Genomic DNA, 22,879 nt, shown 5'->3' with positions numbered 1-22,879 from the left:
GACACTCGTCATATCCTGCCAACACAAAGAGGGATGTTCTTGTAACAGTTCTGGCAGGGAGACGTTCCTGTATCATCACCTGTCCTGAGCTGCCGGTGACGGGGACCCAGCCAGCCAGGCCCCCTGCAGACTTAACAATCACAGGCTTGACTCTCAGCTATGCTCAAGCACGCAGTAGGCTGCTCTGGCAGCAGAATTGCCAATCGGCGAGAATATGGCGTACTGAAAACTGTGTTAGCAGTCACCAAGCTTTCACTTAATGTCTGCAAGGGGCTTTCCTGGTCCTGCTTGCAGGCTAGAGGCTCGGGTGACAAGCGTGTGATCTGGATTTTCAGCAGTGTGTCTGCCAAAGGGCCAGCCGAGAGCAAAGTGGGGTTAGTTGTGCCCATCTACCTTCAGGAGCAGCCTGCTTTGTCTCTCTCTGTTTGGGGTCCTTGTGTTCTAGGGTTCTGGATTCTAAGAAATAACCCTGTGTTGATCTGCAGCCTGCCAGCGAGAGGATGTGACGTTTTGTTTCTAACTGTGTGTGTGTGCCGTGAACATAAAACAGGAAAGGGGACCTTCAGACCTCTGCTCAGCCACTGTGGCCTCTATGGGCCAAGCTCCAATGGAGCCAAGATTTGGAGAGATTTAGGAGTCCATGTGTGAAGCTGAGTTGCCCAAGGGGTGGGAACACTGGGACTTGGCAGAAATCCCTCTCAGGTTCCAATCACAGAGGAACACACAGGCATTGCCAGCCTGGGTCAACCCCAAGGCCCCTCTACCCCGGTATCCCGTCTGCAACGAGTGCTACAGAGGAAGGTGTAAGAGTCCCGCAGCAACAGCCAGGGGATAATCTGCCCCCATTAAGTCTCCTCCTGGTCTCTAATAGTAGGAGGTCGCCTTAAGCCAGGGGTCTCAAACTCAATTTACCTTAGGGCCAGTGCCAGTCCTCAAATCCTCCCAGCGGGCCAATGTCACTCATGCTGCCCAGAGTCCACCCCCAAAAAACTCTGCCCCCCACTTACCTAAGGCTGTGGGATGGAGTTTAGGTGGGGGAGGAGGTCTCAGATAGGGGATTGGGGTGCAGGCTCTGGGAGGGAGTTTGGGTGCAGAAGGAGTGAGGGGTTGGGCTCTGGGAGGTAGGTTGGGTGGGGGACAGGGTCTGGGGTGCAGGCTCTGGGGTGGAGCTTGGGGGCTGGGTGTGTGTGGGGAGGGGATGCAGGCTCTGACAGGGAGTTTGGGGGCTGTGGGGATTGGCTGCAGGATCTGAGAGGGAGTTTGGGGGCTGTGGGTGTGTGGGGACTGGATGCAGGCTCTGGGAGGGAGTTTGGGGGCTGGAGGGATGTGGGGATGGGGTGCAGGATCTGAGAGGGAGTTTGGGGGCTGGGGGTGTGTGGGGACTGGGTGCAGGCTCAGGAACGGAGTTTGCGGGCTGGGTGTGTGTGGGGATGGGCTGCAGGCTCAGGGAGGGAGTTTGGGGGCAGGAGGGGGTGTAAGGACCTGGTGCAGGCTCTGAGAAGGAGTTTGGGGTCAGGCAGAGGTATGTGAGGAGGGGGTGCAGGCTCTGAGAGGGAGTTTGGGGGCTGTGGGTGTGTGGGCACTGGGTGCAGAGTCTGGGAGGGAGTTTGGGGGTTGAAGGAGGTATGTGAGGTGGGGATGCAGGCTCTGGGAGGGCGTTGGGGCTGTGGCACTTACCTGGGGCTCCAAGGCAGGGCAGGCCGCGGGGCATCCGAACATTTCTGCCCCCAGGCATCGCCCCCACAGTGTCCCATTGGCCACAGAGGCACTCGGGACGGTGGCAGCGCGCGGAGGCACAGCCCTGCCCCACCCCTGGACCACAGGGAGGGGCCGGCAGCCACTCGAGAGAGCAGACGGACACCACTCAGCTCCGCTGCGCAGCTGGGGGCCCTGATCGGGGAGCACCCGGGGGCAGCAGCTGGGGCCAAGGGAGAGACCAGGCCCCAAAACTGCTGGAGCCCCACTGGCCACACTGGGGAGGTTTGTGGGCCGCAGATGACCCACGGGCCAGAAGTTTGAGACCCCTGGCTTAAGTCCTGAAGTAGGAGCTTTTCCCTCCCTCACTGAATTATTGTCCATTAACTAGCACAGCTCCAGGCACTGTCGTTCCCCACAGAAACAGCCAGTCCCTCTTTAAACCTCAACACATTCACAGCTTCCATGCCGCGGTAGCAGTGAGTTCTAGAGGCTACTGCTGCCCCGGGTGGAGGAGTATTTCCTTGTATCAGCTTTGAATTGGCCCCTTTTCAATTCAGTTCTTTCCACACACTGCCCCTTGCTCATTGGTCTTTCTAAAGCTCATGATTTTCTCAGATAATCTGATTTTTTAATGCCTGGGATTGTTGTCACGGGCTCAGCTACGCACTTAAGACCCACTGGAGCCGAGTTCAGTGCGTAGCTGTGCAGGGCTTGAGCTAAGCATCTGCTTTGCTGACTCAGGGGGCTCAGGGAGCACACACAGGGACCAGCACAAAGTGATTTAGCAGCTGGCAGCTTCCAGCGTCCCCCGGGGGAGACACCAGCATGTGGGTATCTCCCGCCAGGGGACTGGCATTCGTGCATGCGCCAGCTTCACTAGCACAAAGGGGGCTCCAAATCCACTGGACTGTGAGCCCAAAGAGACCTCTAGGTCTGTGCCCTGGGCAAACTCCCTGCCCTGGCCAGCCCGTGTGTCCCTGTGCCATGCCGCTGGAAGCCAGGGTGTCTCAGGGAAGCCTGGGGCTGGGCTGGCAATGCCAGTCCCAGCACATCCCCCTCACAGCTCTGCCCTGGGGGAGTGCACTCTAGGGGGAAGCAACATGGACGAGCTTGAGAGCAGTATGAGAGTTAAGTCTTGAGAGCAAGGGTGGCCTCGTACAAGGCCCAAATCAAAGTCAGCAGAAGTTCATCTCCCGAGCAAAAAGGTGGCCAGCCCTTGTGGGACACTGAGCCAGAAAGAGTTAAACCTTGCTGGATAAAAATTGACCCAAATTTTCCTCCTTTAAAGCCACTATTTAGAAAAAAGGAAGCGGAGAAAGACTGGTAGGTTTTGGCTCCTGGGGGGAAGTAGCACCGTTGCGAAGCAGACTTGGTTTGTTGCTGCTTGGTGAAATCTAAAGATATTAGAAAATAACCAGCAGTTTTGGGGGAGGTTGTAGGCCCCACTCTGCAGTTTGCCCTAATGGAGCCAATCTTCAGTGGGGCCCCCCCAGGCACCAGTCACACCCCGTGACACAAAGCAGAGGGTGTCTTGTAAGATCACTGTCCTCCAGTGACACGAACTCGAGCACCCTGGAGTATTGCCAGCACTTTGCTACAAACAGTGACTGTGTAACCACATCCCAGTCACTAGATTCCCCAGACCAGAGTACTGCGCATGAGACACGATCAGATGGTATTGATGTGGAAAAATCTGAGTAGTAGTGGCCAATGTTCTGTCATGAAGCTCATGGGAGTTAAAGTACAAAGCCATGTGAGTGAATAAGGGGTTTGTCTGAAGCAAAAGAAAAGCAGCATGACATGAGAAAGGCACAAGGTGTGGTCGAATGTTCTTTCGTGGGGAGTAAACAAAGCACGGTGTTGTTGAAATTATACAAGCTTAAAACAATTTATTTATATATGATAAATAGAGACGCCGTCAGTTGTTTATCCCGGATACCCATAATGCAGTTCTTCATCCTCAGTCATGTAACTTGTCGTGGGTAGGCCTTTTAGTGCGAGAGGCCAGACGTTAAGTGGCCGCGATCCCTTTGTGGTAGAGTGCTCTCTCTGCGTGCACTGTCGCACTCGGCTGGCTGATTTGGCGTGGATAACATCTCCTCATGCGCAAAGCGCGGTCTCTCGCCAACTGCGGCCGCCTCTCGCCGCTGTCTAGGCACTAGTACCTGATAGTACAAGAGGTGGGCGCCTGGTCGCCGGCGTACCCACCGTTCCACTTGTATCTTTCATCCAATATTTCATAAGCTATTGGTCCCCGAGACACTTGTGCACAGCAACACGGAAAAGGACCTCTTCGAAGACGCCATTTTTAACCCATGGTCACCCTGCCCCAGACTTGCCTGCGAACATTTCTGGATGGTATATCAAATCGCTGCGCGGCAAGCCGTGGTGTAGGGCTGGTTTGCTGGCAATGCCAGTCACAGCACATGGTCCCTCACAGCGCTGCCCACGCAGGAGCTTTTGGTAGGCTAGTGTGAAATTACAATGTTCGAGCGGTGGTTCCCTCCAACAACGTAACCAGCTGCGACCCCATAAGAGCCGAGCGGGGCAGGCTGCCTGCTCCCAACAAAAGCTCACATACCTCTAGTAATCCGTGAGGAGGGCAACCAAAATGCTTTAGCCCAATCCCAGAGCCGGTTTCCCCGGGGCCACTTCCCAGGCTCACAGGACAACTAGCAGCCTCAGATGCTGCGTGCTGGGGCCAGCGAGTGTCCCCTCGCTCTCCCAAGCAACATCTCTGGCCTGTGGGTCTGTTTCAACTCCCCGAGGCGCTTATTTCCCGTCAAGCGCCAGGGCACAGGCCGGCTGACCCAATATGGCCCCATGTTCTGCGGTAGCTGGTAGGGAATTGCTGTCGGGTGTCCTGCCACCCACCCTGCTCGCTTAGCCACGGATGTAAGATCCTAGCACTGCTAGCAATAATTCCCTGTCGCCCTCTAACCATGTGGGGTATGGCACGATCGGGGGTGAGCTGGGGCAACGTGTGCTGTGGCTATCTCTCCTCACTCCAGGGCACCATTAGGGGGCAGGAGCTATGCACTGCTGCTATTTCAATGCCCAGCTAATAAGCCCCTTCCCAGCTCAGGGCGACACATAGCTTACAGCCCCAGATGCTCTGCGTGGCTGGACGCCAGCGAGGTTCACCCTCCCCTATCTACCCACGTGCCATCTCTGCAGCACATGAGAGAGTTTAGCTCTGGGGTCTGTTATTCCCTCCATTTCAATATCGCCAGCAAGGTGAGGTGACCAAGCCCCATGTGCTCTAGCAAAAGATACGCAGGCGAGAGCATGAGGTAGACCCAACACAGGGGGCCAAGAGACATTTGGCCTGCGGTCTTAGAACTCAAGCCTCAAAGCGCGGTCGGCCCGGCCTCAAATTTAGACACTTTTAATTTGTTGGCATTTGATAAGTTTTGCAACTTGTTTTTATGAGCGTCCCTATTGGACCAAAATCAATGTGACCCACCTTCTCTAAGCTTAGAGCTGCAAATTCAAGCAAATAAGAGATGTGGTTTGGGAAGACATAATTTTTTTTGTTAACTGATACCGATTTTGTCATATTAAAGAGTTAAAAATGCTCATAGATATTGCATATTTCTGTCAGTTTGCCTGCATCAGTGGCTTCAGGTGAACGCACCTTCAACGTGTTGAAGCAGGGAAAGAACTATCACCATTCAGCTATGGGACTAGAGTGTTGTCAGCAATGACATTGCACAACAGTGAGATTTTTCCTCAATAATTAGTGCATTTGCACAGAAAAAGGCTACAAAAGCATTTGTTAAATAAAACAATATTCAAATTATGTCTCACTCTTTTTTTAGTCCCTTATTTTGTTTTCATGTGTCGTTATTTTGTACGTTTCTAATGGCTGGAGGCCTGAACAGCTGGTAGTGCGCTGCACCTCTCTGGACCTCTGAGAGAGCCCGAGTGAGGGTCATGTCTCACCACAGCCTCGCTGAGGCCTCAGGCCACTGCCAAAGCCGGCAGCAGCCCCAGTGCAGCGCCAAGCCTGAAACAAGCATTTGTGTGTGCAAGGGGGGGTCTCAGCAGCTGTGGGCAGGGGAGAGCTCACCCTGGCAGCTGTTCTCACTCGCGTTCTTGAAGTTGGCTTTCCCAGAGCTGAGCTTGTAGCCATTGCTGCAGGTACAGTTGTAACTCCCAGGCATGTTGGTGCAGTTTGAGTAGGATCCGCAGTCTACCGGGCTCGGGCCCTGACACTCGTCAATATCTGCAACACAAGAGGGGATGTTCTGTACAGTACTGGCAGGGAGACGTTCCTGTATCATCCACCTGTCCTGAGCTGGGTGACGGGACCCAGGCCACCAGGCCCCCTGCAGCTTAACAATCACAGGCTTGACTCTCAGCTATGCTCAAGCAGCAGTAGGCTGCTCTGGCAGCAGAATTGCCAATCGAGAATATGGCGTACTGAAAACTGTGTTAGCGTCACAAGCTTTCACTTAATGTCTGCAAGGGGCTTTCCTGGTCCTGCTTGCAGGCTAGGGGGCTCGGGTGACAAGCGTGTGATCTGGATTTTCAGCAGTGTGTCTGCCAAAGGGCCAGCTGAGAGCAAAGTGGGGTTAGTTGTGCCCATCTACCTTCAGGAGCAGCCTGCTTTGTCTCTCTCTGTTTGAGGTCCTCGTGTTCTAGGGTTCTGGATTCTAAGAAATAACCCTGTGTTGATCTGCACCCTGCCAGCGAGAGGATGTGACGCTTTGTTTCTAACTGTGTGTGTGTGCCGTGAACATAACACAGGGAAGGGGACCGTCAGACCTCTGCTCAGGCACTGTGGCCTCTATGAGCCAAGCTCCAATGGGGCCAAGATTTGGAGAGATTTAGGAGTCCATGTGAGAAGCTGAGTTGCCCAAGGGATGGGAACACTGGGACTTGGCAGAAATCCCTCTCAGGTTCCAATCACAGAGGAACACACAGGCATTGCCAGCCTGGGTCAGCCCCAAGGCCCCTCTACCCCGGTATCCCGTCTGCAACAAGTGCTACAGAGGAAGGTGTAAGAGTCCCGCAGCAACAGCCAGAGGATAATCTGCCCCCATTAAGTCTCCTCCTGGTCTCTAATAGTAGGAGGTCGCCTTAAGCCAGGGGTCTCAAACTCAATTTACCTTAGGGCCAGTGCCAGTCCTCAAATCCTCCCAGCGGGCCAATGTCACTCATGCTGCCCAGAGTCCACCCCCAAAAAACTCTGCCCCCCACCTACCTAAGGCTGTGGGATGGAGTTTAGGTTGGGGAGGAGGTCTCAGATAGGGGATTGGAGTGCAGGCTCTGGGGTGGAGCTTGGGGGCTGGAGTGTGTGTGGGGAGGAGATGCAGGCTCTGAGAGGGAGTTTGGGGGCTGTAGGGATGTGGGGATGGGGTGCAGGATCCGAGAGGGATTTTGGGGGCTGGGTGTGCGTGGGGAGGGAATGCAGGCTCAAGAAGGGAGTTTGGGGGCTGAGGGTGTGTGGGGATGGGCTGCAGGCTCAGGGAGGGAGTTTGGGGGCAGGAGGGGGTGTAAGGACCTGGTGCAGGCTCTGAGAAGGAGCTTGGGGTCAGGCAGAGGTATGTTAGGAGGGGGTGCAGGCTCTGAGAGGCAGTTTGGGGGCTGTGGGTGTGTGGGCACTGGGTGCAGACTCTGGGAGGGAGTTTGGGGGTTGAAGGAGGTATGTGAGGTGGGGGTCCAGGCTCTGGGAGGGGGTTGGAGCTGCGGCACTTACCTGGGGCTCCAAAGCAGGGCAGACCGGGGGTTATCCGCACGCTTCCACCCCCAGGCATCACCCCCGCAGTGTCCCATTGGCCACAGAGGCACTCGGGGTGGTGGCAGCGCGCGGAGGCACAGCTCTGCCCCACCCCTGGACCACAGGGAGGGGCCGGCAGCCACTCGAGGGAGCAGACAGACACCACTCAGCTCCACTGCGCTGCTGGGGCCCCTGATCGGGGAGCACCCAGGGGCAGCAGCTGGGGCCAAGGGAGAGACCAGGCCCCAAAACTGCTGGAGCCCCACTGGCCACACCCCCACTGGCCACTGGGGAGGCTTGTGGGCTGCAGATGACCCACGGGCCAGAAATTTGAGACCCCTGGCTTAAGTCCTGAAGTAGGAGCTTTTCCCTCCCTCACTGAATTATTGTCCATTAACTAGCACAGCTCCAGGCACTGTCGTTCCCCACAGAAACAGCCAGTCCCTCTTTAAACCTCGACACAGTCACAGCTTCCATGCCGCGGTAGCAGTGAGTTCCAGAGGCTACTGCTGCCCCGGGTGAAGGAGTATTTCCTTGTATCGGCTTTGAATTTGCCCCTTTCCAATTCAATTCAATCCACACACTGCCCCTTGCTCATTGGTCTTTCTAAAGCTCGTGATTTTCTCAGATAATCTGATTTTTTTAATGCCTGGGATTGTTGTCACGGGCTCAGCTACGCACTTAAGACCCACTGGAGCCGAGTTCAGTGCGTAGCTGTGCAGGGCTGGAGCTAAGCATCTGCTTTGCTGACTCAGGGGGCTCAGGGAGCACACACAGGGACCAGGACAAAGTGATTTAGCAGCTGGCAGCTTCCAGCGTCCCCCGGTGGAGACACCAGCATGTGGGTATCTCCTGCCAGGGGACTGGCACTGGTGCATGCGCCAGCTTCACCAGCACAAAGGGGTCTCCAAATCCACTGCACCGCAAGCCCAGAGAAACCTCTCGGTCTGTGCCCTGGGCAAAGTCCCTGACCTGGGCGAGCAACGCAGAGCTGCCCAGTCCGGGTGTCCCTGTGCCATGCCGCTGGAAGCCAGGGTGTCTCAGGGAAGCCTGGGGCTGGGCTGGCAATGCCAGTCCCAGCACATGCCCTTCACAACGCTGCCCTGGGGGAGTGACATGGAGCTGGAGCAGAGAGAGCCTGGAGCAGGGGCCTCGTACAAGGCCCAAATCAAAGTCAGCAGAAGTCATGCTCCGAGCAAAAGTCCAGCCCTGTGGGACACTGAGCCAGAAAGAGTTAAGCACCTTGCAGGATAAATGACCCAAATTCTCCCTTTAAAGCCACATTAGAAAAGGAGCCGGGAGCTGTGTTTCTGGCTCTGGGGAAGTAGCACCGTGGCGGAGCAGCTGGTTTGTTGCTGGCTTGGTGAATCTAAGGGCTGGTCTACACTATGGGATAAAATCGATTTTAGATACGCAATTTCAGCTACGTGAATAACGTAGCTGAAGTCGAATATCTAAAATCGATTTACTCACCCGTCATCACCGCGCGGGATCGATGTCCGCGGCTCCCCCTGTCGATTCCGGCACTCCGTTGGGGTTGGTGGAGTTCCGGAATCGATATAAGTGCGCTCAGGGATCGATATATCCCGTCGAGATTAGACGCGATATATCGATCCCAGAGCAATCGATTTTAACGCGCCGATATGGCGCGTAGTCTAGACGTGGCCTAAGTATTAGAAATAACCAGCAGTTTGGAGGATTGTCGGCCCCACTCTGCAGTTTGCCCTGATGGAGCAATCTCAGTGGGGCCCCCCCAAGCACATCACACCCAGACACAAAGCAAAGGCTTCTCTGCAAGTTCACAGTCCAGTGCACGAACTCAGCATCGGTATTGCTGGCATTGCCAAAACACAGTGACTGGGTAACCACATCCCAACACCAGATTCCCCTGCCTAGCGCACGATCAGATGGTTTGATGGGTGGGGAATGTTTTGTCTGAAGCATCAGGAGAAAGGCACAAGGTGGGGGTGGGGGAGTAACAAGCACGTTGTGAAACATACAAGCTGGGACGTCAGTTGTTTATCCCGGATGGTTTGTCTCAGTCTGTAACTGTCGGGGTCCATTGGCAGAGGCAGACGTGTGGCCGTGTCCCCGTGGCATTTCTGCATGCTGGCACCGGGCTGCATTGGCGATAAACCTGGCCGAGCACCTTGGCCACTGACTCGACTGTGGGCTGTCTGGGCACTTCGATGGAGGTTTGCTGGGCCGGCGACCCACCCAGAGCTGGGACAGGATATGGAGCCAACGACTGCCAACCCCATGTCCCCGCCCCAGACTGCTGGAACTCGGGGAGCCTCAGGGAAGCCTGGGGCTGGGCTGGCAATGCCAGTCACAGCACATGGCCCCTTACAGTGCTGCCCACACAGGGAGCTTGGGGCAGTGGGAGGGTCCCTTGAACTAGCAGCTGCACCGCTAGAGGCCAGAGCAGAGCATGGCTGCCTCCCCCAACAGAACCTCAAGCAGTAGGGAACCTGGGGGCGACATCAAGAACGCTTTAGCCCAATTCCCAGAGCCATTCCCGGGGCCACGTCCCAGGCTCAGGGGGACATTAACAGCCCAGATGCTGCGTGCTGGGGCCAGCGAGGGTCCCCTCTCCCCTCCCCAGCGCATCTCTGCAGGACAAGGAGTTTGCTCCCTGCATCTGTTTTTAACCCCAAGGGTTTATTCCCTGTTGAAGCACCCGGCGCAGGGGTGATCCTGGCCCCATGTTCTGCGGAAGGAGGCGAGGGTCACGTCTCATCACAGCCTTGCTGAGACCTCAGGCCACTGCCAAAGCCGGAAGCAGCTCCGGTGCAGCGCCAGGCCTGGAAGGAGCATTTGTGTGTCCGAGGGGGGCTCTCAGCAGGTGGAGGCAGGGGAGAGCTCACCCTGGCAGCTGTTCTCACTCGCTTTCATGAAGTTGGCTTTCCCAGAGCTGGAGTTGTAGCCATCACTGCAGGTGCAGTAGTAACTCCCAGGCACATTGTTGCAGTTTCCGTTGCGTCCACAGTCTGGCACGCTCGGCCCCAGACACTCGTTAATATCTGTAATGCAAGAGGGGATGCTCTGTACAGTCCTGGCAGGGAGACGTTCCCTGTATCACTCCCCAGCCCCCCGCACTGAGCTGGGTGACGGGACCCAGGAGACCGGGGCCCTGAGTGATTAAGGACCTGATTCTCAGCTACCCATTTCTGCTGCTGGAATGTTGGAAACAGCCCCCCCAAAGCCTCCTGTCCCAGGTACGGGGAGGGGGCGGGGTTCAGCCCCACAAATACCCAGTTCCTCCCTGTGAGGGGAGGGTGGGGAGACTCCCTCTGGGGCTCCAGGCTCCCTGTGTGTTTGGGGAGTGTGACAAGCTGCCTCTCCTCTGCCCCCTCCATCCTGTGGGTGTGGTGGGGGGGAGTACGGGCAGGGCTGCCCCATTCTGCTCCCGTGGTGCCCCTCTGCCCCTGCACACCCAGGGGCTGATTAGGGCCCTGGCTGGGATTCAGACAGGTCAGTGTTATGGGTCCCCCCACCCTGTGCCCAATTCACAGAGCCCAACACTCCTGGCTCCTACTGCAGCAGCTCCTGTCCCTCACTCTGGAGGCCCCTGGTTCAATCCCCAGGAGGGTGGCTCTTACCCGAGCTGCTTCCCTCCATCATTCTCCAGCTGGGCTGAGCACCCCCAACAGGCCCTGCAGTCAGTGGAGCTGGCTGCTCTGGTCCTTACTGCCCTGCTCTGTCCCAGCCCCCCCAGGACAACGTGGGAGCCTCATTACCGTCACAGGTCTCTGTTGGGTCGGTGAAGGAGTGATTCCCATGTGGCTGGTATCCATTCAGGCAGGCGCAGTGGGTGTTGTTCACACACTTGGCGTTTGTTGGGCACAGCATATACATGTTGCAGTCCTCAGTGGTACCTGCAGGGGCGGGAACAGCTGGGCAGGGTCAGCCAGTGCAGAGCAGCTCCCCACACACACACAGTGGGACCAACTCCTTTCATATGCCCCATTTGCTGAATTTCGTCCCTGGGCGCCTGGCAAACAGCTCCGACGCCATCCACTGCCTGGCAACAAGCTGCCCTCAGCTGCACAGGAGGCCTGGGTGTCCCCGGCACAGACAGGCAGAGCTGGGCGTCGCTTCAAGTGAAACATTTTCAATCTCACCCAATTTTTCTCCTTTTGGTTGCTGTTATCGTTACTCTCATTAGCTTCAATTTCAAACCGAAACCTCGTTTCAAACCAGAAAACGGGAGTTGTTCGTTTTGAAAATTATTTCATCTCTACCCCCCCCCATGCAATTTTTTTCCTGAGGAAAACCAAACATTCCTCTGAACCGAATCGGAATCTTCTGGCAAAAAATGGTTCCTTGGGAAATTCCTGCCCAGCTCTGCTCTGGATTGACTGAGAGCGGAGTTGGGCACGAGGCCAGTTTGGATCCTGAGCTGCCTCCCATGACCCAGATTGTGATCTGCCTATGGGGGCTCCTGGATCCTTTAGCTGCCCGGTGTTTGGGGCTCTGCTGGGATCCTCTGACCAGTGTGAGGGGAAGGATCCCAGTGCAGCTTAGCCGGCTGCAAGGCTTGGTATAGGAGCAGATGGAGCAGGGTGGGTGCAGCACTGGGGGACCCCAGTGGGTCAATGGGAATTTGCCCGAATCCCATTTTGGGATTCGCAGCAGAGCTGGGTTTGGAGCGCAGGGTCCTGATCCCAAACATGCCCCAGCTGGGCATGTCGGTCCCAGGTTTCAGTTCAGCCCGATTTTAGACAGGGCACCTACAAATGCCACTTCTAACATCTGCACCATCAGGGGTTTGATTCGGGCTGGCCAATAACCCAGCCCTTGGTTGCAAAGGGGATCTGCCCCTCACTCCAGCCCCCAGTGTAGAGCCCTGGGCCCCAGTGTCTATTCTCTGCTGGCCACAGGGCTGGGAAGGGAAGGGGAGGGCTACACAGGAGCCTTCTCCTCTCCCCTGCACACACCCACCGTGCTCTATAAACCCATTCCAAGACGCCCACGCCAAGGGGCTGCTCCTGGCTCGCCCAACCCGACTCTGCTCTCCTCCCACAAGGGAAAGGGGCCAGAAGGGGCGGAGGCCAGAGACCCCGGGCAGCCGGGAACACTGGGGAAGGTTAGCCAGGAGGAGTTGGCCTTACCTTGTACGCCATGATTCTGGGCCACGGTGCCCCACAGGCACAGGGCGATGCAGAGCCCTGGAAGGCAGAGACAGGGTGAGGCACCATGGGCAGATGGTAACCACCACTCAGCAGCACACATCCCCAGCCGCCCCAGTCCTGCCAATCCTGGGCCAATGGCCAGTCAAGGCCCTGCCGAAGGTGGAACTAAAAATGCAGAAATCTGGTGCACTGGGAAATCAGCCCCAGCTGAGATCACTGGTCATATTTTTAACTGGTTCCAGTTGGGAACTGGACTTTCGGGCAGGGCAGCTGAGTCTTTTATTGTGTGTATGCGCAACAAAGACCAGGAGCTCCCATTGTCAGGGCCGGATTTATAGTTAGGGCGCCCCTAGGTGCAGGGGCTTAGTGGTCTCCCCCCCCAGTCTTGGAGCTCTGGGGACCCCACCATCTGGAGGGGGCAGGGAGCTTCAGGGTACCACAGGCGGTCCCCTGCCACCCAGCGCTCCCTCTGCCCATTACCCAGCATCCCGCACTCCCCTCCCCAGAGCTGCCCCATGAACTCCCCCAGAGACCCACTCTCCCAAGCCCTGCCCCCTGGCCCGCACTCACTGGCCCCCCGGGAGGTGATGCTGTCTGCCGTGTGGAGGGAGGAGCGCTCCAGCAGCAGGGCTGTGTGGGGCTGTTTCCCCCTCAGTCGGCCCTGACCCCTGCTGGGATCTGAGAGTGGCAAAATTGGAATTTTTAGGTGCCCACAGAATGCTGGCAGAGGCACTTTCCTATGGTGCCAGGTGCTGCCCAGAGCTGACCGAGATCAGGGCCACATCACGCTCGGTGCTGCACAGACACACTGAGCCAGTTTGACACCCAAAAGAGTCATGGTAATAGGCAAAGGGAGGAGCATTCTCTCCACTTTACAGATGGGGAAACTGAGGCACAGTGAGGGGTAATGACTTACTCAATGTCACCCAGTGCAGCCATGGAATGGACAAACCCGCTTGGAAAGCGGAAGCACCAAGGGGGGGATGGGGTACAACACAGGCTGCTGTTGATCTGCTTTTCACTCAGGTATCGGCCCAGATCCGTCCCCTCCTGCTGGTGTTTATTTATAGCCTGTTGCTCTGAGTCATTAACCACATGCAGGTGCAAAGAGCCGGGTGATAAAGGACCCGGGGGCCGAGTGCCTGAGGTGCTGTGCAAAGGGGAAGCACAGCGGGCCTTGGGACCCCATTGTGCTTTCCTAGGATGGAAGCTAGAAAGGAGGCGCGGCTTTGAAATTCAGCTCCGGCTGGTCTCCCCCAGGGAGACTCCATGGAGGACAAGGGAGCTGGGGAGGTGACGGCATCAAAGGTCCCCTGGGAGCGAAGGCCGAGCCATTAATTCAGAGTCTAAGGCTAGGAAGGGAGCAGGCTGATCCGGCCTCTCGCACTGCATGGGCCAGAGAATGACCCAGGGATTCCGGCATCCAGTCCGTAGCTGGGGATGGAGCTAGCGCAGAGCTTGAGAGAGGACAGCCCGTCTGTGCGACTCCACGTGATGGAGAAGCTGCCGCGTCCCAGGACAGTCGGCCCTGAGGGTGACATCCCCTCCCCATTAAAACACGAGCCGTAGTCCTGCCTGGAGAGGGGACGTGTTGGCTATTCGGGCTCTTTATAACAAGGGCAGCAGCAGGGCCTGTTCCCAGGCAGCCCTAGCCTTGCTGGGACACCCCCCACCCCACCTGGGGCAAAGGGCTTTGGCCCCTTGGAGGCCTTTCTTCTGAGATGGGCCATTGGTGCAGGGGCAGTTAGGAATAGAACCCAGGAGTCCTGATGCCTACCCCTGCTCTAACCACTAGATCCCACTTCCTTCCCCTCCAAGCTGGGGATAGAACCCAGGAGTCCTGGCTCCCACTCCCCACTTTAACCTCTATACCCCACTCCCCTTATCCCAGAGCTGGGATGAAACCCAGGAGTCCTGATGCCCAGCTTGGAAGCAGGGCCAAACTCATTTCATACGATGCCTGTCAGCAATTTTTAGTTTCCACCATGGAGGGCTAGACTGGAGCACAGGGGACCTGATCCCCAAGGCCAGTCCAGCCCCACAACACCTTCCCCTGCCCCCATTGAACCTTTGTGTCCACAGAGCAGCACTGCACAGCCTCAGCCACTAGGGGGCGCCACAGCCCCACACCAAGGCCCCCGCCCCAGAGTCCTTACTGGGCTGGGTCTGGTCCCTCAGTTGTTCCCTGAGTTCCCATAGTGCCTGAGCAGGATAGTTACCCACATACCAGGTACACACACCGCACACGCTAGTGCTCACATGCACACACACTCCGGCATGCACACAAACATGCAGATGTGTGCTCACGTCTGTCAACAAGTACAGACGTACATACCGGGGCGCCCATGCCCACGCACAGGAACACACGTCTGCCGCACTGTAGCAGGGTGGTCTCCCCGCTCCTGCCCCGAAGGGCTTAAAACAGCCCTGGGAGAGGGCTGTAGCCGGAGAAAAGCCAGGCTGTTTGGGGAAGCAGCCTCAGCTGAGTCCATGCCGTGCCATCAGGCCACAGCTGGCCCTATAAGAGGGCTGAGGGCCAGTGGCTAGAACACTCTCTAGTTTTCCTGAGAGGGAAGGACCTGGCTGCCTGGGAAGCTGAGTAGGATACCTGAGGTGGAGCCGTGCTGGGGAAGAGCTAGGGAGCTCCAGCCTAGCAAAGCCCCAGGCTTCAGGCCTAGTTAAAGGCCCACAAAAGGTAGTGGGTCTGCAGAGGGGCAGCCCAGGAATAGGCAGAGGCAGCTGGTCCAATCCCCCATGCCAGAGATGAGTGGTTTACAGACTGCAGTCTGCCCCAGGGAGCAGGGGCTAAAGCAGGGGTAGGGAACCTATGACACGTGTGCCGAAGGCGGCACGTGAGCTGATTTTCAGCGGCACTCACACTGCCCGGGTCCGGCCACTGGTCCGGGGGGCTCTGCATTTTTTAAATTAATTTTTAATTTAATTTTTAAATTAAGCTTCTTAAACATTTTTAAAACCTTATTTACTTTACATACAACTCCCCACAGCGCCCCGGGCTGGGAAAGGCTGGATCTGGAGCAGCCGGGAGCTCCCCCCACAGCTGGTGCTCCTGCCCTGCTCCCCACAGCACCCCCTGCTGGGTCAGCCCAGGACTGCAACAATGACATTCCAGCACTTTGCCCAGGGCTTGCTGCTGCTGCTGCCCCTGGAGTCCCATGTAGCCGGCAGGAGTCGGGGTATCGTGCCACCCCCAGGCTGCCCCCTCAGATGGCAACAGCTGGGTGGTGACCACTACCAGTGAGCGCCTGTGACGAACTGGGACTGTTCTTAATGTTTGCTCTGAATACTGTGTTGGTGCCTCAGTGTCCCCTATGCAGTTCTTAAGTATCTGGCAGAGCAAAGGGCCAGTGCACATAAATGCCGGGCACTCTGTCTCCTAGCAACTGATGGCCTGGGCCCCTCCTCTGCAAAGTTGCCAACTGCAGGTGTTGGAGACAAAGGGATCAGGTGACCTCCTGGCCCGGAAAAGGAGCTGAGCAGAGAGCGAGGGGCTGGAGGGGGGGGTTGTGTTTAGTCTGGAGTTTGTCCTTGGGATTGGAGGAGTGAAGGGCAGACCTGGGGGTCTGGCTCACTGCCCCCAGAATGGACCCGGCCGAGGGGTCTGGTTCGCTGTATCTACAAGCTCTGTTTGTTAGCCTCTGTTCCTGTCATCAATAACCTCTGTTTTGCTGGCTAAGAGTCACGGTCTGACTGCCCAAAGTTGCGGGTGCAGAACCCTGTGGCTTCCTTCGGGGACCCCGCCTGAGTGGGCTCGCTGTTGGGAAGCACACGGAGGGGCAGAGGATGCTGAATGCTCCAAGGAGAGACCCAGGAGGTGAAGACGTGTGAGCTTCTTGCCCTGAACAAGTCTGCTCCGAGGGAGAGGAGGCTCCCCAAAGTCCTGCCTGGCTTTGTGGGGAGCAGTTCCAGAGCATCGCCCGGGGACTCCGTGACAGCGCCGTCCCCTCCCACTGCGACAGGAAGCCATGAATCATGGAACAACCTCAGCCAAGAGCTGACGCAGGCACTTGAGAGACCCGAACTTCCCCACCCTCTGGATTCCCAACTGTCCTTCCTCAATCTCTGCATCCAACCTGCCCCCCTTTGACCCCAGATTCCCACCTGAACCCCCAAATGCCCCCCTGCTCTCTGGGTCCCCACATGGCCCCCAGGACCTCCAGACTCCCATCTACCCCCTGGGTACAACCTGTCTCCCCTGCTTTCTAGGTTCCAATTGCCCCCTCCTGGGTCTGACAAGCCCCCCCAACCAGTTCCCTGGATCCAGTACACCTACCCTGGATCTGGCATGCGCCTCCTCCCCGACCCAATGGGGACTCATCCCAGCTCCTGTGCTCCCAGGTATGATCCAGTGCCCCCCTTTCCAGGTCTGCCACCAGCACAGACACAACCCAGCTCCCCTGTTTTAAGGCCCCATTGGGGGGAGGCGGGTGATGAGCCATGTTGCCCCCCCCCCCCCCCGGGAATGTCTCAGGCTCATGTCTCAGCCGGAGGTGGGTGCACAGAATAACTGTCCCTTTGTCCCATCTGGCCCCTCCAGGCCTTGGGCAGCAGCTGCCTCCCAACTGCCAAGAACATTTTCCCAGGGGGCAGAAGGGATGAAAAGGAACATTAAGGGGGGCAGGGTGTCAGGGGACCTTAAAGAGACAGTGTGCAGCTAGCCAGGGCCCCTCCCTCAGCGCCCCCGCCCAATAGCCCCAATCCTTCCCCTCGGCAGCCACAGCAGAGAGACCCCTGGCTGTTCGGGGGGAGGGGGTAGGGGCTGGGGGTGCCAGGGAGGCATGGGGGGTAGGGCAGAGCAGCACCCAGGCCAGACCTTTCACCCCCAAGGGACCTATGGCACTTGGCACCATCAGCTGGGCGGGGGGGCGAGTCTCCTCTCACTGCCCCCCGGAGTCACCCCACTGTAAACCAGACCCAGTTACCGCCACCTGGACAGAAGCTCTTAGTTCTCCTTTCCCATGTGGGGGTGTAAATCTGGAGTAACCCTGCTGTGAAAAGGTGTAAGTGAGGGATGTGCCCTTCTCCAAACCTGCACAGACTGTCAGGCACTTGGGGACCCCCCCACCCTGACACAGCCCCATCGGTAGCATCCCAGCCCTGAGGATGACCTGCCCCCAAGGTCAGTCTGGGGATGGAATCAGAGTGGCCTGGCACCCTCCCCCTCCGGGGCACTGGAGGAACAGAGGCTGGTGCTGAGAAATGATCCCAGGACAAATGGGTGATTCTCCCCCTGACGCAATGGAATGGGCCTGACTCCCGGAGCCGCGGCCCCAGACAAAGTGCAGACAGTCCCCGTCTCTGCCCTCCCCCACACCAGACAGATGTGCACTCGCCCTGGGGCGCTGGATCAGAGCCACTGCAGAGCCCTGCTGCTGGCGGGAAGGAGGGAACCAGGCTGGCGTCAGCCTGGGCACAAACTCTGGGACAGGAGCACATCCCAAGGGGGGAGAGGCTGGGCTGACAGGGGTGGGGGAACCAGGCTGGCGTCAGCCTGGGCACAAACTCTGGGACAGGAGCACATCCCAAGGGGGGAGAGGCTGGGCTGACAGGGGTGGGGGAACCAGGCTGGCGTCAGCCTGGGCACAAACTCTGGGACAGGAGCACATCCCAAGGGGGGAGAGGCTGGGCTGACCCGACTGGAGTGTTATGGGGGGGCCCCCCCCAAAAACAAACAGCGCTCTCAGACATCATAGGCAACGAACACACCCTCAACCCGGCACAGCCAGCCTGCTACCGGCAGACGAGGCCGAACTCTCATGGGCGGGATCCAGCATCCTCAAGACTGATCATTAGCCCAGCTCAGTCGGCTGCACCTGGGAGGTCAACGGGCCACTGGAGGGGCCACAGAGAGCACCAATGGAGGAGGCAGGGCCATGCAGGGCACCACCGAGGGCAGGATTTCCCTCCTGTGACCCTTGTCACAATGCCACCAGGCTCGCCCAGGGGTGACTTGACCCCCGGGCCCCCCATAATGTTTATGAGTGTCCGTCACATCCCTCCCAGCAGCCGGGGCCCACTGCAGATAACAGCCTACTCCTCTGCATGCCGACGGAATGCTCCTTCCCCTATAGCCCACCCCTCTGTGCCAGAGTTTGACTCTGAGGCCCTGTCATACACTACGCATTTTAAAACCGATTAACACTGCGCACCTTGTCCATACTACAGAGGCCCTTTATATCGATATAAAGGGCTCTTTAAATCGGTTTCTGTACTCCTCCCCGACGAGGAGAACAGTAGCGCTAAAAATCAGGTATTACCATATCGGATTAGGCTTAGTGTGGCCCGCAAATCGACGGTAAATTTGGCCTCCGGCGATATCCCACAGTGCACCACTTGTGACCACTCTGGACAGCAATCTGAACTCGGATGCAGTGACCAGGTAAACAGGAAAAAAGCCCTGCGAACTTTTGAATTACATTTCTGTTTGCCCAGCGTGGAGCTCTGATCAGCACGGGTGGCGATGCAGTCCCAAATCCAAAAGAGCTCCAGCATGGGACCGTACGGGAGATACTGGATCTGATCGCTGTATGGGAGAGACAAATCTGTTCTATCACAGCTCCGTTACAGAAGATGAAATGCCAAAGCGTTTGAAAAAAATCTCCAGGCTACACACGTGCTGTGTGACAAGGTAGTTAACGGGAAAACCAAAGAATCAAATGGATGCTCATGGAGGGAGGATGGGGATACTGAGGACTCCAGCTATCCCACAGTCCACAGCAGTCTCTGAAAAATATTTACATTCTTGGCTGAGCTCCCCAATTCCTGTAGGTCAAACACATTGTCCGGCGTGGTTCAGGGTATAGCTCGACAATTTACTCCCTCCCCCACCTACGTGAAAGAAAAGGGAAAGAAATCATTTCTTGATTTCTTTCAATGTCACCCTATGTCTACTGACGCTGTGGTAGACGATTGCTGTACGCAGCTGAAGAGCAGTATCCGCTCCTCTTCCCTCCCCCTCCCTGGTGGCAGATGGTTGGCAGTAGGACTGCTAGCTGTCCTTGTCATCAGCCCGGTGAGTGCTCCTGGCTGGCCTCAGGTGAGGCTGGCGGAAGCACCTGGGGGTAAAAATAGGAATGATTCCCGGTCATTCCCAGTAGATGGTACAGAACGGCTGGTAACCGTCCTCATCATAGCAACTGGGGGCTGAGCTCCATCAGCCCCCTCCCTTTCCTGTGTTAAAGAAAAGATTCTGTACTGCCTGGAACTATCATAGCAGCGAGATGCTGCGCTTCCTCTCCCCCGCATCGCTTAATGTCCTGCCTGGACTGTCATAGCAGCGGGATGCTGGGCTCCTCTCCCCCACACCGCTTAATGTTCTGCCTGGACTGTCATAGCAGCGGGGAGGCTGCCTCCCCCTCATTTTATCTCACTAACAAGTCACTGTTTCTTATTCCTGCATTCTTTATAACTTCATGACACAAATGGGGGGGACACTGCCACGGTAGCCCAGGAAGGTTGGGGAGGAGGGAAGCAACAGGTGGGCAACCCCCGTGAATGGCATGCAACTCGTCATTTCTGCAGGATCTGACATGGAACAGCTGTGATCTCTGATACACCGGTTCTCTAGTACACTTGCCCCATATTCTAGGCAGGACTGACTATTTTTAGATACCATAAAGGAGGGATTGACTCCGGGAGTCATTCCCATTTTTGCCTTTGCGCCCCTGGCTGACCTCAGTCACGGGCACCCCGATAGCAGAGACAGTTATCTGTCATTCTGTACTGTCTACTGCTATCATGCAAAAGCAAGTGAATGCTGCTGTGTAGCGCTGCAGTATCGCCCCTGTCAGCGGCATTAGGTAGACATATGGTGATAGTAAAAAAAAAGATGAACGGGCTCCATGGTTGCCATGCTATGGCGTCTGCCAGGGCAATCCAGTGATTGTCTGCCGTTGCTTTCCCAGAGGAAGGAATGAGTGACTACATTTTCCCAGAACCACCCGCGACAATCATTTTTGCCCCATCAGGCACTGGGATCTCAACCCAGAATTCCAAGGGGCAGGGGAGACTGCGGGAACTGTGGGATAGCTACGGAATAGATACCCACAGTGCAACGTTCCGGAAATCGACGCTAGCCTCGGACCATGGACACACACCGCCCAATTAATGTGCTTAGTGTGGCCGCATGCACTCGACTTTATACAATCTGTTTTACAAAACCGGTTTATGTAAAATTGGAATAATCCCGTAGTGTAGATGTACCCTAAGAAACAACCACCAGAGGCTCAGGCCTCAGGAGAACAGTGCCCCCTGGGGCCACAAGGGGTTAAGATGACAGAGCCTTGCTGGGGTGAGGTGGAAGGGCTAAGCCCCTCGACCCATTTCCTGGCCTGCAGCCCCACAGAGGCAGCCTGCACAGCTGGGTTGATTTAGCTCTGCACAGTCTGGGCTTCGTTTCTCAGGCAGGCTCAGCTGCAGTTTTCTATGGAATCTGCTGCCCCCGGGGTGTCCCCCTTCCCCTGATGCACACGGGGTCCCAGCACTGGGCGCTGCTTCCCAGATGGGGCCAGAAGCGCCAGCCAATCCCCCCAGCACTGAGGGCTGGTGGCCGGCAGCCATGGCCAATCAGTCTCTCTCTAGGCTTTCTGCGGGCCCATGAAACCCAGTCCTGGTTGCAGGCAGGAGCCAGGACCAGCTGCTGCTCAAATTCCAACCCAGGAGCTGCTGGCTGGGACGAGCTGGCGGCCGTCTGCAAAGAGCTCCATGGCGTTCTCAGCCCTGGCTGGGCAGCCACGGCCCCAGGGGCCCGCAGGCCCCAGCAGTACCCCCAGCCGAACAGCCGCAGGCCCCAGCAGCACCCCCGCTCTCCTGCAATCAGACATGCAGGGCTGGGCTGGCCCCTGTGCTGAGGTAGGACCAGTTCATCCCTAGCCCATCCCTGTAGCGGTTTGTCTAACCTGTTCTTAACTCCTCCCCAGGACTGGGGTCTCCACAGCTGCCGCTCTTCCACCAACAGAAGTTTGTCCAATAAAAGAAATTACCCCTCCCTCGTCTCTGAAACCCTAGGGCTGACAGGGCTGCACCACCACGGCAAACACACAGGTAGGAAGGCCCTTCCGTGAACACCTCCGGTCTCTTTTTAACAGCCCTCAGTGTATATGGGGGCTGTTCTCAGGTCCCCCTCAGTCGTCGTTTCTCAAGACTAAACATGCCCCGCGTTTGAACCTTTCCGCACTGGTCTGGTTTGCTAAACCTCTGCTCATGTTTGTGGATCTCCTCTGGCCTCTCTCCAACATGTCCACATCTTCCCGAAAGCGCCAGCGCCCAGAACTGGACACGGGACTCCAGATGAGGCCTCCCCAGTGCCAAGCAGGGCGGGACAATCACCTCCTCTGTCTTACAGAGCAATGGTTCTCAGCCAGGAGTACGCGTACCCCCCGGGGGGATGCACAGGTCTTCCCAAGGGGTACGTCAACTCATCTAGATATTTGCCGTTTTAAAACAGGCAACAGACAAAGCACTAGCGAAGTCAGTACAAACTATAATTTCATACAGACAATGACTTGTTTATACTGCTCTGTGTACTCTACACTGAACTGTAAGTACAATAGTTATATTCCAATTGATTTATTTTATAACGCTATGGTAAAAATGAGACACTCAGCAATTTGTCCGTAGTAGTGTGGCTGGAACGCTTTTATGTCTGATTTTGTAAGCAAGCAGTTTTTAAGTGAAGTGAAACAGGGTATGGAAGACAAATCAGACTCCTGGAAGGGATACAGGGGTCTGGAAAGGTTGAGAGCCACTAATACGGAGGATGCTGCTATCCATTTTGCAAAAGAGGAAAGACACAGAGCAGCAGGGTGGTTTGGGGATTAAGGTGCTGGACTGGAGCTCTGGTTCTTCCACAGAATCCCTGGACAGGTCACTGCCACCTCCCATGCCTCAGTTTCCCCATTTGTAAAACAGGGATAAGGCTCTGATTTGTAAAAGTAGTGGGGTTTCTAACTCCCATTGATTTAACAAAACAAAAAAATCTGCCCCAAGGGCTTTCCTTTGTCTAGCTCTTTGGGGCAATGGCTGTCTGTGTTGTGCCCGGCACCGCAGGGCCCCAAGAACAGGCAGGGTCTGTGCAGCACCTGGTGCATGGGCCCCCCAGTCTCACTCAGGAGTCTGTAGCTGCTACCATGATACACCTAATGCAAGAGAGGAAGTGACCTGACCCAGTCTCAGTAGAAAGGCCACAGATGGACTGCACCTTTATATAGAGACCCAACACCCAGGGCTGAAGCAGAGGGGCCGGGGGGGCAGGGGGAGAAGGGAGGGAGCAGTAGTTTGCTAGGGCAATGGAGCGAGGCTGTCA

At 56.7% G+C, this 22,879-nt stretch overlaps 2 protein-coding genes across 4 annotated transcripts in view; both read right to left on the bottom strand.

The window, feature by feature from the left end:
* ADGRE5 (adhesion G protein-coupled receptor E5) overlaps positions 1–22,879 on the bottom strand; it is a 113,086-nt gene that overhangs the window by 19,856 nt on the left and 70,351 nt on the right. The gene's annotated exons all lie outside the window — the stretch shown is intronic.
* LOC116825400 (adhesion G protein-coupled receptor E5-like) overlaps positions 1–22,879 on the bottom strand; it is a 57,966-nt gene that overhangs the window by 18,652 nt on the left and 16,435 nt on the right. Inside the window, exons 2-5 of the mRNA XM_075061201.1 lie at positions 12,538–12,594; positions 11,164–11,301; positions 10,291–10,446; positions 5,771–5,926 (exon numbers count right to left, since the gene is read on the bottom strand). Of these exons, the coding sequence (XP_074917302.1) occupies positions 5,771–5,926; positions 10,291–10,446; positions 11,164–11,301; positions 12,538–12,594 (507 nt within the window). The remainder of the gene's footprint in view (positions 1–5,770; positions 5,927–10,290; positions 10,447–11,163; positions 11,302–12,537; positions 12,595–22,879) is intronic.

The sequence above is a fragment of the Chelonoidis abingdonii genome, chromosome 26 (assembly GCF_003597395.2).
Source record: "Chelonoidis abingdonii isolate Lonesome George chromosome 26, CheloAbing_2.0, whole genome shotgun sequence".
NCBI lineage: Eukaryota > Metazoa > Chordata > Testudines > Testudinidae > Chelonoidis > Chelonoidis abingdonii.
This window is presented reverse-complemented; position numbering and strand designations above follow the sequence as displayed.